Here is a 13,228-nt window from a genome sequence, read left to right as displayed (position 1 = left end):
ATGATGTTCCCGAGATATTCCCCAGATGCCAGTGAATCCCGAGATAAGCCATAGTTATCCCCATTTGCCAATCCATGCCATGATCTGTCCCAGGTATCTTTCATATGCCAGTTAATGCCATGTGGTGGCCCAAGTGGCCTTGATATGCCATTCAATATCCCCCGCACAAGTTCATGTATTGATGTTCCATGTAGTATGTAGCCAGTCTATCCCATAATGTGCCACAGCTGTCCACCATCTGGAAGTAAATGCCACCATGTTCTAGGTGAAGTCTGTCACATCAGTATACATACATGTGCATATATAAACTCACAGACACTATAGATGCTCCTCAACCCACACGTACGCTTAGGCAGGTATATACTCCTTAGTGCAAACATAGGCACATTCCAGCCCATTCCCTTTTGAATGGTCCCTCGAGCAACTTCTGACCAGTTTTGGTCTTGTTGGGTCTCATCGGTGGACTGCATCCCGAGTCCCTTTGGCACCGCAAACTATGCAGCTACCCCTGGGCATACCCACACCACTTAGGGTGTATTATGTAGACCACAAAAAAAGTTATGCAAGAAAGTGCTTTAATTAGTCTTAACCAAAGGTCCGGCAACCACTAAGATGTTACTTTAACCTAACCGTGAGATATGCAAGTCACTGTCCCTCTTAGCTGGGATGAGCCTGGTGTTTATGGAAGATCTTGGTATGGAGAGCTGGCATCCTATCATGAAAGGCTTGTGCACATTGGACTGTGTTCACTGTTGTTTGCTGACCATTGAAGGGCATAAAGCTCAGCTGTGATTGGTCTTATAAGTGCCATAAAAGCAACAATAGCTTGCATCAGATGCGGTTATGTTAGGAGGGTTTTGTATGGGGCCAAACTCGCCCACAAGAGTGTGTCTAGGCTCACGGATGGGTCCCACTCAGAAAAGGAATCATTAATATTTATTTCACATTTTGAGCCTAAAGCATAAATGCTTCTGCTTTCTCTTTTAAATCACACAGTGATGTGTTTGTTTGAAGCGAGGTAGGCAACTGGGAGCCACCACTAAAAGCAGAGAACGTTTTGTAGGAGAAAGCGTTGAGAAAAGAAATGGCAGCTCTGTTGCTCATAGAGGGTGTTGGTTTTTCAAGTGACCATGATGGATGTAATCTGAGCATTATCATGGATCAAGGTGGTCCAGATAGGATGGCTCAATGGAGGAATGACTAGTAGGCCTCTGACCATTCCATGATGAATGATTGAATGCTCTAAAATCAGGTGCTAGGGACTGTTCATTAAACATGTTGAACCATAGAGGTGTATTCTTCAGTAAGGCCTTCACTAACCTTAAATCATTTGTACGCCGTTCTCTGACACAATTTAGGTGGAACAGAGACATGTGTTGATGTGGCCTAGCAGCTACAGCTTCTGACTGTGGGACCTGGTGATTCGGTTTCAAATTTGGGCCTCGGTACTTGACTCCACATCATGTGATTCTTGGCAGGTCACTTTATCTCTTTCTGCCTAAATGTGTAATGTCTGAATTGTATTTGTGTAACCCCCACCTGATTAACATGATGGAATCATCTACCATTCCTGCAAGCAACGATCAGTGCTATGTAAATACCAATACATACATGTTACTGGATGTGGAGAATTCACCCCATAGTATGTCCTTATTTTCCACTTGGAATGTGTTGGAGAATAGGAAGATGCTGCCTGCCAATAGTTAAAATTACTGGATGATTCTGAGATTTTACACTGGGGGCCTTTCAGTGCCAAAAATACTTCCTGGTTGAACTTTACCTTTAAAGAAAGATGATTTGTTTGCATTTTTAATTTAAAAAAATATATATTGAGTTTTCCAGCAATAACAGTCCTATTGATAAACATATCTCACAATCCCTCCAATTATATATGTATCCGTTACAGAGCAGATAGTAAGTGATTCCGACAAGCTCCTTGGAAACCTGTGGAGTAGTTTGTATGAGGTATTGAGGCAGCTGTATGTAAAGTCCATGACTGATGCCATATCCTATATGTTAGGTATTTCATGAAAATTCTTTGGTTTAGAGCGAGTCCCTAGGATTGAATGCATTTGAGGTGAATAAACGTAAAGTAGTAAAGTGGTAAAGAAACCACAAGCTAAGTTGAAGTTAGTTATCTATTCCTCGTTGAATTGGGTGGCATAGATACAGGGGGTGGGAGCTGAAACTGGAGATGATGGTCAATTTAGGAAAACACTGGCATTGTAGAACTTTCTGTATGGAGTTGAGTAATTTACTTAGCTGAGATCAGGAGGCAAAAGTAATATTTCCACCCAGGAAGGTGTTAAGATGCTTGACTGTCCCGATCCAGAGAAAGTGTTCTCTGCCAGGGATCTGTATTCTTTGAGAACAGAGTTTGTGGGAATATTGTAAGTCGGGCTGTTTTGATTGAGCATTTTGCTTCCTAAAGGGAGACAATTTAGGAAGTTGAGAACTGGCATGACACAACTGTGTTGAGGAATAAGCTCTTTATTCTTTGGCTGATGCCTATCACGATTGATACATTTAAGTACTGTTTTGCTTTCATTATATTTAGTTTGTTCAGAATCCTTAAGACCTCAAGCATGTACTCTCATTTTTAAAGACCTGTTGTCTTGAAAGATTGGACTATTCATGTGTTATATTGTTTCTTCATTTTTATCAGGGGCAACCTCTCGGTACAAGGACCCATCTGGTGGCTTCGGTGGTTCGCCATTAATCTTGTTATTTCTTTTGTGCTGTTTTTCTTGACCACTCCTTCCATCGTCATCAGCACTGTGGACAAGTTCAATGTCACCAAACCCATCCAGTACCTTAATGTAAGTGCCACTGGGATCTCCTTTTCCTTCTGTGCATTTGACAATTTTTAGTCAAATTTGGTTGGTGAAAAAGGTTTTGCTTGATTATTTCATCATTTTGCCACACATGTATATTACTGTACAAGTACAGCACTGAAACCTTGATTTTTGTTAACCTTCACTGAAGTTAGCTTTGGTTTAGGGTCTGATGAATGCAATGTGCAAGAATAACAACAGTGTATTTCTGTGGCACATTCTGCCACATAGGTGTCTTTGTGGCACTGCAGAAAAATAGCCGATGCCATTAGCCAAATTCTACTCACAATACCAATCTCGAAGACTAGTAGGCTAATCTAATGGCACCGGCAAGCTTCAAACTTATCATGGGTAAGTGGCACACAGATCTCTGCTGCATGTACTTAGAGGCTCATTGGGGGGTTACATTTTGTGCAAATCATGAAAACTGTGTGATGCAAGTACAATGTTTTATCAGCAAAAAGCTGGTGGTGCTAGCACTGATTAAAAAACTTTAAGCTGGGGTAATACCTTTACCGCCTGCTGCTATTAAATACCAGGGATTTCGCATGTGGATCTAAATAAGGCATGTTGAGCCATTTCTGGCACATAATAAAAAGGTAAGTCTACAATAGCGCTCAGGGTGTGGCGAGAAAGTCTACTCTGTGGAAGAGTTTGGCCATGTATGGACAAGAGATTGAACTGATTGTTGTCATCAATATATGAACAGGATCTGAGTCTGTTGTTGAGACTTTCAGCATGAGGTATATAAATCTTTCCTGGGCTGTCTCCCAAGATGTATCATGCTTTTCTGATGACAAAGTAATCAACACTAGCTCTTGCAGATGTGTAATCATATGTGTTGTAAGTTGAGAAAACCAGTGTTGGGTAATTATACAAAATAGTAAGAATAAAGTCTATTTTGATTATTTTATATGATTTAGGTTTTGTTTGAATTCTTTAGTACAACCTACACGTGTTTCGCTTTGACTTTTTCAAGGTTTCAAAAGCTGTCTACACTATATGCTCTTTGTAGAAGGATCCCAGATAAGATAGAAATAAGGCACATTTCACACACAGTGAACTGTGCGTTATTTATTTCCCATCTGGGATTCCTGAACACAGAGCGCCCCTTAATATTGACAGGAGCCAATACTCCATGAATTAATATTGTTGGACACGTTCTGCCGCAGATGGTTGTGGATGGAACACTACATGTCCTCTTTGGGAACTCAATATCAGAATGTTAACTTATGGCTAAACTCTTCTGAGTTTCACATCAAATGACAGTCACAACATTTCTTGCAATATACAAATTCACGTTTTTATTTTATTTTACTCGAGTGTACACATGTGTAGGAGTCTTATAGTATGTCTGGCCTAGTGACATTTTCTTCTTCAAACTAGTCTCTTTCTAGATTGTTTTATACAAGGTGCACATGCAGATAAAAGACAAAAAAAAGTGACTCAAGATACTGACCAGCCACATGGTTTTTTGCTGATCCATATTTTGAAATCTTCATGGAATTTTTAAACATTTTGTGAGAAAATGTTACCCATATTTTCACACCATTACTTAATAGTTGCTTCCATGCCCTGTTGTATTATTACTGTTTTAATATTCTCCTAGTATTCCAGCCTGCTTCCTAATAGCCACATTCGTAGTGTAGATTTTAAGAATTGTTCACCTAGGGATTTGCAACTCCTAAGAATACAGTTCCTATTGGGCTGCAAAATCCTTTAGGTTGTGTGCTTCCATTTGCACCCACAGCTGTAGCGATCAGGTGGCAATAGTGCCTGACTAGAGAATTTGTGCTCATAATTTGTAACGGAAAAGACAAGTCACAAATTGCAGATGCAAATGGCAGGGAAGTATTTAAATCGCACATGATTTCCTTTTCCTTGATGCGCAAACCGTGATTGGGAGCAAATTGTGCAGCTCCTAATTTGCTCCTCCTCTGCTAATACAAATGATATGGTGCGATTGTGGAGCCTGCATTTTGAGGTCTGGTCGTGATAAGCAGGGCATTAAAATTGTGTAAGGGTCACCAGCAAAACGTGCAGAGGGTCTTAACTAACGAGGGCGTGCAGGTAATAAGACTATTCAGCTTCATGGCTTGCTGATCTGTATGTAACGGGGTGTTTTTATCAGACTGAGTAATGTGTACTCATAAGATTAGAACATGACTTGCAAATAATATATGCTTTAGCTTGATATGATCACCTGTATTGATTAAATAGTGTTCTTGTGGTCCGATATGTGGTGGATGAATTATTAGAACAAAGACAATGGAAGGACAGCGCAACCTTACTTTTTTAACAAAATGGCTTTGAGTAAAGAAAGAATTTGTATCTACTGCATAAAACAATGACCAAGAGGCCTCCAATTTTAACAGGTAAGATGACACATCAGATGGCAGCACATCATGTTCCATCCTTACTAACCACAACAAAAGGCCATTCTTTACCGCAGAGTGGAAACTCTGGACGCGAGTAAACAGGAACGATTCACCAATAGAGAGTAGTATTCTTACCTTCTGTAAACAACTTCCAGATAGACTTAATGACAGGGATTGAGGGATGCACACTGTTTGAAGCACTTTGAAGTCAATACTTATAAATATGCAGCACTATACACAAGCCCTATGAGATAATACTTTGTAATTCTAATTTTTATATCCCTTGCAGAGCCCAATCATTAGCCAGTTCTTCCCAACTGTTCTCCTGTGGTCCTTCTCAAGTCTGCTTCCATCCATAGTCTACTATTCAACCCTGCTGGAGTCACACTGGACTAGGTGAGTCATGGGAGTTGTTTTCTACTGCCTGCCTGGTATTTTCATGTAGCTTTATCCTCAGTTAGATACAACTTAAGTTGTGGATCTTTGCACTGGTGTTGGCTTATAAAGTAAGCAATGGACTAACTATAGTTAATACTATGTAAACCTGTTGCAAAGCTCAGGTCTCTTTGTGTTGTGGTCATGTGAGTTACTTTCAAAGTGTTAATCGATGGGTATTGTTTTCTGCTTCATATTTCATGTTTATCCTCTTTTAATTAGGTCAACGGAAAACAGAGTCATGATGTACAAAGTCTACTTTTTCCTGATCTTCATGGTGTTGATTTTACCGTCCCTAGGCTTGACCAGGTAACTGTCCACTTCTTAGTTGTATTGTAAGAACTTATTTGTTTGATGGAGGTCTTTCAAGATTTAACTTATATTTTACGAAGATTGCAAAGTGTTTCCATCTGTTTGTTTAGAATAGTTTAAGCTAGAGATTTGTTAACTATATCAGAATATTTGGAGTGATAACCAGTAGTCCAACATAGTGAGAAATAGTTAAAGTATGTTCTAGGTTCATCAGTTGGGTTAAAGCGGTAAGCATAAAGGAGAACAGCATGGCTACTGGCTGTTTCTTGCGTCGCTCGGCTCCATATGCATTAAGGTGATGCTAGACTTGCCTCACTCCCTGCACCCACTATACAGCACACTGCCCTCTTCCTAGTGATTTGCATGTTTATTCAGTGCAGGTTAGTTATCTGATTGCACCTCTGAGACCATATAATATATTTATGAATGTATTTATATAGCACAGACGTAGCCACATGGGATGAACAGCACTTTACGAAAACCATATAGGAGTGCAATGGATGAAGGAGGTAACTTAGTGGAGGAGAAACCTGGTCATTGTGGAATTAGAGAGGAGCAGAGACTGTCCAGGAGAAAGGATGTATAGATAGGATCTGAATAGGTGAGTTGTCAGGTTCGTTCTGAAGTGGAGAAGATTATTGTTGGTCTGCAGACTTGTTGTTCCAGAGTCCAGGGGCCAAGCATAGCAAGGTCTAGTTCAGGGTCTTCGCATTTTCAAATTCTGAATTTCCGGAATCATACAAGCTAGGTTCCTAGATCTTCTCTTCCCTCCAGAAGCCTTGAGTTTGTTATTTAGGTAAGCAAGCAGACCTTTGTGTACAACTTTATGGATAATGCAAGAAATGTTAAATTAATTTCTAGCATCTCAAGACAACCAATGAAGGTCGTTCAGGATGGGGGTGATGTGATCAGATTTATTGTTTGCGCCTTCCATGAGCTGAGCAGCCGTTTGTAGGATGGTCCTCGGAGGGGTCCGATTAGTTATGGGGATTTCCGGGAGTAGGCCATTGCTGCTTTCCAGCTAAGATAGTTCTAGAGCTTGAACCACGGTCCTTAAATATTTGGTTTGGTTGGGTTGGGGGGTTTCATTTTTGTAAGAAGGTGATGTTGGGAAGATGCAGTTTTAGATTACAGATGTGTTTAGCCATGGAAATACTATTATTTAGGGTGAATGTTTAGCAAGGGGCACTTGTGTTAGTAGAAAGCCCAGGTCAGTAACATTCTTCAGTCAGAGATGAGAGCGTTCTGTGTAGTTAGCAGAAGGAATTACATTTTACAGGGGCTAAGTTTAAAGGAGAAAGCAACCATATTTTTGCAGTAAGAGATGCCTGAAGAGTTCAATACCTTGAGCTTATTGAGGTGTCATCATCAGACTGATGAATTGAAATTCCCTCCATGTAAAGTATTGACCAGGGGGCCAATGTAGGGGTTAAACAGAAGAGGTGACAGGATAGATCCATGCGATACACTGGAAGAAAGTGGGAGGGAGTGTGAATTTGCCCATTTTCACAAACTGTCGTTTGGAAGTGATGAAGGATTGGAATTATTTCAGTACTGCCTCCTTCATTCTCATTATTTTTTAGAGAATTGTTAGCATGGATACAAATCACAAGTTTATCATGAAAAATGTTGCTGACAATTCGAGCAGCACTAACAGACAGACCTTGCCTTCATCCATCACCTGAGGACATTATCAATGATTTGAAGGGTGCAGAGTCTGTGCTGCACTGTAGGTGGAACCCAGATTGCTAGACATTTAAGATGTTTTTGAAGATATGGGTGAGGATTTGTGTGGCTAAGCCTTTTGTAAGACTTTCGTAAGAAAGGCAACTTGGAGATTGGTTTCAAGTTTGAAAGTCAGTGGGGGTCCAGATAAGGTGTCCTCACATAAGTAGTGATCTGGCCAACTTTGAGGGCAAATGGGAATTCTCCTATCTTAAGCGATGAGTTGATGATCTTTAAAAAGAAGGGGTGATGCCTTTAGCACGTGTTTTTAGTAGGTTTGCTGGAATTGGATCGTCTACATATGAGGATGATTTTGTTGATGTTAAGGTAAGTAGGGTGGATTCCAAGTCTAATTGGTTATATGTGGACCATTATGTAGTATCTTCTCCTGGTCTGTGGGGCTAGGTCTGAAGTAAAGTGTGTATTCCTGAAATCATTGTAGATTCTTGTGATCTTTTCAATAAGGAAGACTGTGTCGTCGTTAGCTGTCTTGGCTGAACTTGAGTGTGTCCGGGTGTTTAGAATGGGGCTGTCTGTTTCTCAAGACATTGTGTGGTCTACAGTGCATGTTGTTACTGAGTTAGTGCATGTACTCCAAACAGCACCATATAATTAAAATTGAGCACACAGCAACATCCTGCACCTGCACACATGTTCATGGCGCATCCTGGTCTCTCTAAGCAGTTGTGCATATTTTAAAATAACGCATATTGCTCCAATACCTATACATGTTACATGTATAGGAATTGGAGCACATGTATACAATAACATGTTGATTTCTGTTGGATTTGTAATAAGAGTTCCTACAGATTAATTTATTAGAAACCGTACTCTTGCTGATATTCATCATGAAGGCACGCAGAAAATAAGAATGGACTGAGATTCCTCTACAAAAACATCATACATTGTGTTTTGACAGCAACAGTCGAGTGTTCAGTATACACAGAACAGTAATAAGAGTTCCTACAGATTAATTTATTAGAAACCGTACTCTTGCTGATATTCATCATGAAGGCACTCAGAAAATAAGAATGGACTGAGATTCCTCTACAAAAACATCATACATTGTGTTTTGACAGCAACAGTCGAGTGTTCAGTATACACAGAACAGTCAAAAAAATCTGAAAGGTGGATAGATTGATCAAGTGAGTTGACGGTGCAGTGCTCAGTCGATATGATCAACTGAGAAACAAAGATGCATGGTAGTAAACATGCAAGATAAGGAGAATACTTTGCTCCAGTTCTGAAGTCCACAGTATAGCCAGTAGCTACACTGCCCACCACTCTCTGGTTATTCTGTCCCTGGCATTATTCTCAAAGGAACCACCATTAATGAAGCCATTCCTAATCTTAGCAGTCTTCGCAACTCTGAGTGCTCAAAGTCTTTACTTTCTCCCCGCTTTCCTTACGAGACCATACTTCCCCTCTGATCTTTACTCTTATCCCTGGTGCCGACACTAAACTTAACTTTTTATGGAAGTGTCTCTAGTCAACAACATCTATATTTTGTGCTCAGAGATACTAAATGTGAGATCTTTACCTAAATATGAAATCCAAACTAATCATTTCATTCACGATCACAACCCAGGAATATTTTGCTTAACGGAGCCTTAGCTGAAAGAAACGGATGTATGTCGTTACAACACAGACTTGTACAATGCATACCTTTACAACGCATTTTTTACACCGCAACATTCATTACAACGCATTCCATTACAACGCATGCCATTACAACGAATTCTTTGAAACTACCTTTACAACGCATTCCACTACAACACATACTACATTTACAACGCATACCATTACAACGCATACCATTACATTGCATGTATGGTAAGTATTGGATAGTGTAGGGGTAAAACTTACTATTCTAACTCCAGGGGGTGCAGCAGTAGGGTAAGTGTTGGATAGTGTAGGGGTAAAAATTACTATTCTAACTCCAGGGGGTGCAACAGTAGGGTAAGTATTGGATAGTGTAGGGGTAAAAATTACTATTCTAACTCCAGGGGGTGCAACAGTAGGGTAAGTGTTGGATAGTGTAGGTATGCGTTGTAATGGTATGCGTTGTAATGTTATGCGTTGTAATGGTATGCGTTGTAATGGTATGCGTTGTAATGGTATGCGTTGTAATGACTGCGTTGTAATGACATGCGTGGTAGTGGTATGCGTAGTAGTGACATGGTTTGTAATGGTATGCGTTGTAATGGTATGCGTTGTAATGGATGTTGCGTTGTAATAGTTTTGTTGTAAAGGTGTTGCGTTGTAAGTGTTGTTTCCCGAAAGAAACCTATGCTTCAGATCTTACCTCTGCAAATTCTGCAGGCGATAAAACTCTTCACATCGATGAGCCGCGGAGCTAGGGGGGGCCGTCCGCACCAGGCGGCACAATTTCGGGGGCGTCACGTGGCACTGGTGGCCTGTTGCGGCCTTTATATTTGGGCCTTGGGACACTGTGTACTGTCCACAAATAAATTAGAAAGGCCGTGCGTGGCCCAGGTTGAAAGTGCGCGCTGCGCGCACCTGAAGTGTGACTGCTGCAGTTATATCAGCAGCAGCAGGTCAGGTCAGTTCTTCAAAAATTGCGGCCACAACGTCCCGGTCCCGACTCCTGCGTTTTAATTTGCTGCTGCCTGCTGTCCGTCCGTCCTAGCCTCCAGGGCCGTCAATCAGACTTGTAACGCCCGAGCGCTACCAATGACGGCCCTGGGGTGACATTAAATAATATATTATTTTTGCTAGCCTGCCCCCGCGTCGCGATGAGTAGGACGTAGCAGTGAGCGTCAGGCTCTTCACCACTACGCGCTCTCGCGCTCATTTTGGCCTGGGGCAGTCGGCGCTGTGCTGCTCTCTAGTCAACCACCCCTGGCTGCCTGGTATAGAGACTTTGGAGTTTGGAGCGAGTCATTCACGAGTGAGGTAAGAGAGCTTTCAGTGGGCAGCATAGATACCAACAGGGCTTTAAGTGGGATGAAAAAAATGGGGGGGGCGGAGGGTGTTCTCTCAAAGGAGGGTGGCCGATTTAATTAAGGGCGTAGTTTTAAAACACACTAAAAAGCTGTGTTTACCATGGTGTGTCAACTGACTTGTATTTTGCTGTTTCTGTCATTGCATTCGGATATGGGATACGTCATGCTCACTCTGTCTAGGAGCGCTGAGGGCGTGTTTTTAAAACACACTAAAAAGCTGTGTTTACCATGGTGTGTCAACTGACTTGTATTTTGCTGTTTCTGTCATTGCATTCGGATATGGGATACGTCATGCTCACTCTGTCTAGGAGCGCTGAGGGCGTGTTTTTAAAACACACTAAAAAGCTGTGTTTACCATGGTGTGTCAACTGACTTGTATTTTGCTGTTTCTGTCATTGCATTCGGATATGGGATACATCATGCTCACTCTGTCGGGGGGCGTGGCTTGGATGCCGAGGAGGTAGGCAGCGTGAGCTCGGAGCTCCGCGCCCGATCCCGGAAAATATCCTGAAAATCTGATCGGACCTCGACGTAATTGATATCATCCGACACTTGAAGGCACCACGGAGGGTCCGGTGCCCACGGAGGACGACGCCGGGCCATTCCAAGCCAGTTTTCCGGCTTTAATAGTCGAACTCAGGCGCGAAGTCTTCGACCTAAAATGGCGGCGGTGGCATGAGACACGGAGCCCCACTAAGAGCTGCTACCCCCACAGTTCGGAGATGTTAGTGGCTGCATAGCACCCCTCCCTGGATGTTGGAGTGGACCCTGGGCGCACCTCGGGCGATGGTTGGGAGCCGCCCCATGGTAGTGGCGACGACAGCGTGGCTGTGACCCAGTGACGAAGACCCCGGGCCTCTGAGCACGACTGGCGCCAGCCGGGCTAACGGCCTATTGCAGACTCTGATCCCTAGAGACGGTCTTGGATCCGGGGACCTGAGCGGCGCCCCGGGCACGAAAGGAACAGGCTTTTTCCGCTGTGGCTGCAGGGAATCTTCCTGAGGGCGAAGCCCGGCGAAGTACGGGGGCAGAGCGAGGACGGACCCACCCGAGCCGGCACAGATGGGGAAGACAAAAGGGAAGGGAGATGGTGCAACTGATACGGAGGCTGCGGAGGGAGCGGATCGAGACCAATCGGCGTTGCAGCGGATGCAGGACCGTATCCTGGAGGCCATCGCCACCACCAAGGACGCTCTGCACCAAGATATAGCTCAGGTGGCGACGGGCCTGGGCCTCCTGAAGGCCGACCATGATAAACTTAAGGACAGAGTGAAATCCGTGGAGATCACAGTTAAGGAATTAGCCCCGGGCCACGCAGCGGTGAAGGCGCAGATGACGGAGGTGATGGACCGCTTGAAGGTGCTGGAACGGAGGGCCGAAGATGCGGAAAACCGGAATAGGCGCAACAACATACGCCTTGTGGGCCTGCCGGAAAAAATTGAAGGCTACGATATGGTGGGCTACCTCGATAACTGGTTGCGAACGGAGGTGGCACCGGAGGGACTGTCCCCCTTCTTCTCCCTGGAACGGGCGCATAGAGTTCCGGCGCGCCCGCCGGCCTTGGGCCTCCCTCCTTGCCCAGTGGTGTTCAAATTGCTCCATTACCGGGACAGAGACTGGCTTTTGCAAAGGGCGAGAGAGACTGGACCCTTTCAAGTGGACAACAGCAGGGTCACTATGTTCCCGGACTATACGTTTGAGACGCAGCGGCTTAGGGCGAACTTTCTGTCCCTTAAACGGGAGCTCCGCGGTGAAGGCATCAAATACTCTCTGTTGTTCCCCGCCAAGCTGAGAGTGGTGGTGGATGAACAATCACTCTTCTTCACATCCTCTGCGGACGCTTGGACCTGGTGGGACACCTATAAAGCGTGAACGGATGGTGCTAAGGCCAGGGAGGAGGAGGCTAAGGTGGCCCAACCGGTCAGGAAATCCCAACGGATCAGGAAGAACCGCAGGAGGACCGGCAGACCTTCGGTGTCGCAGACAGAGGCGGAGAGGCAGGCGGCCCTACAGGCGGTAGTGGACTTATCCAGGACCACCAGAAGTCAATCCATGAAGGGCACAGACACAGAGGACCTGGGCACGGGCTCGGAGACGGGACAATCGGAATTTGGTGGAGCCCGGGGCCCTATCGTGACGCCACAGACTTCGGAAGAGATACTTGAGGCGTGTTGAACTGAACTAGTGGAGTGAACTCGCTGGTTGGACACCGGGGCACTGGGCCCATGAGAGGTTGGATAGCTGTTACTTGAGGTTTTGCGGTGCAATGATGTGGGGATTGTGGGGCGGAGTGCGCGGGGTTGATTTGCTTTGAGGATCTATTGCACCGAGCCACGCCTTACTGGCCCCTAAGGTCACCGCAGTGGAGACTGCGACCATTACTGCCTTTCCGTGAGAGGTGGTTGGGAGTGTTGGTTTGGATGGGGGTACTTCCAGTTGCGGGGGGGCCTGTCCTGGGGGGGTGGGCGTTGCGAGCAGTTGGGGTTGCTCGGGGGGTAGTTGTTGTTGGAGGGGTTTGGCTTCCTGTTTGGAGAGGGTGGGTGGGTTGGCCCGTGGTCGCGGGACACGTGAGGACATT

General features: G+C 44.2%; 2 protein-coding genes across 3 annotated transcripts in view; both read left to right on the top strand.

Annotated features, from left to right (window-relative positions):
• Positions 1-13,228, top strand: part of LOC147706908 (mechanosensitive cation channel TMEM63A-like) — a 926,114-nt gene that overhangs the window by 300,758 nt on the left and 612,128 nt on the right. The gene's annotated exons all lie outside the window — the stretch shown is intronic.
• LOC147706910 (mechanosensitive cation channel TMEM63A-like) overlaps positions 1-13,228 on the top strand; it is a 403,911-nt gene that overhangs the window by 300,711 nt on the left and 89,972 nt on the right. For both annotated transcript variants that reach the window (XR_015296601.1, XM_086926170.1), the window contains exons 14-16: positions 2,666-2,819; positions 5,502-5,608; positions 5,870-5,956. Coding sequence is in view for 1 of the 2 variants with exons in the window: in XM_086926170.1 (XP_086782296.1) it covers positions 2,666-2,819; positions 5,502-5,608; positions 5,870-5,956 (348 nt within the window). In the remaining variant the exon portion in view is untranslated. The remainder of the gene's footprint in view (positions 1-2,665; positions 2,820-5,501; positions 5,609-5,869; positions 5,957-13,228) is intronic.

The sequence above is a fragment of the Lissotriton vulgaris genome, chromosome 6, assembly GCF_964263255.1.
Source record: "Lissotriton vulgaris chromosome 6, aLisVul1.2, whole genome shotgun sequence".
In the NCBI taxonomy this organism is placed as follows: domain Eukaryota; kingdom Metazoa; phylum Chordata; class Amphibia; order Caudata; family Salamandridae; genus Lissotriton; species Lissotriton vulgaris.
Note: the sequence above shows the minus strand (reverse complement) of the source record. Positions and strands in the feature narration are given on the sequence as shown.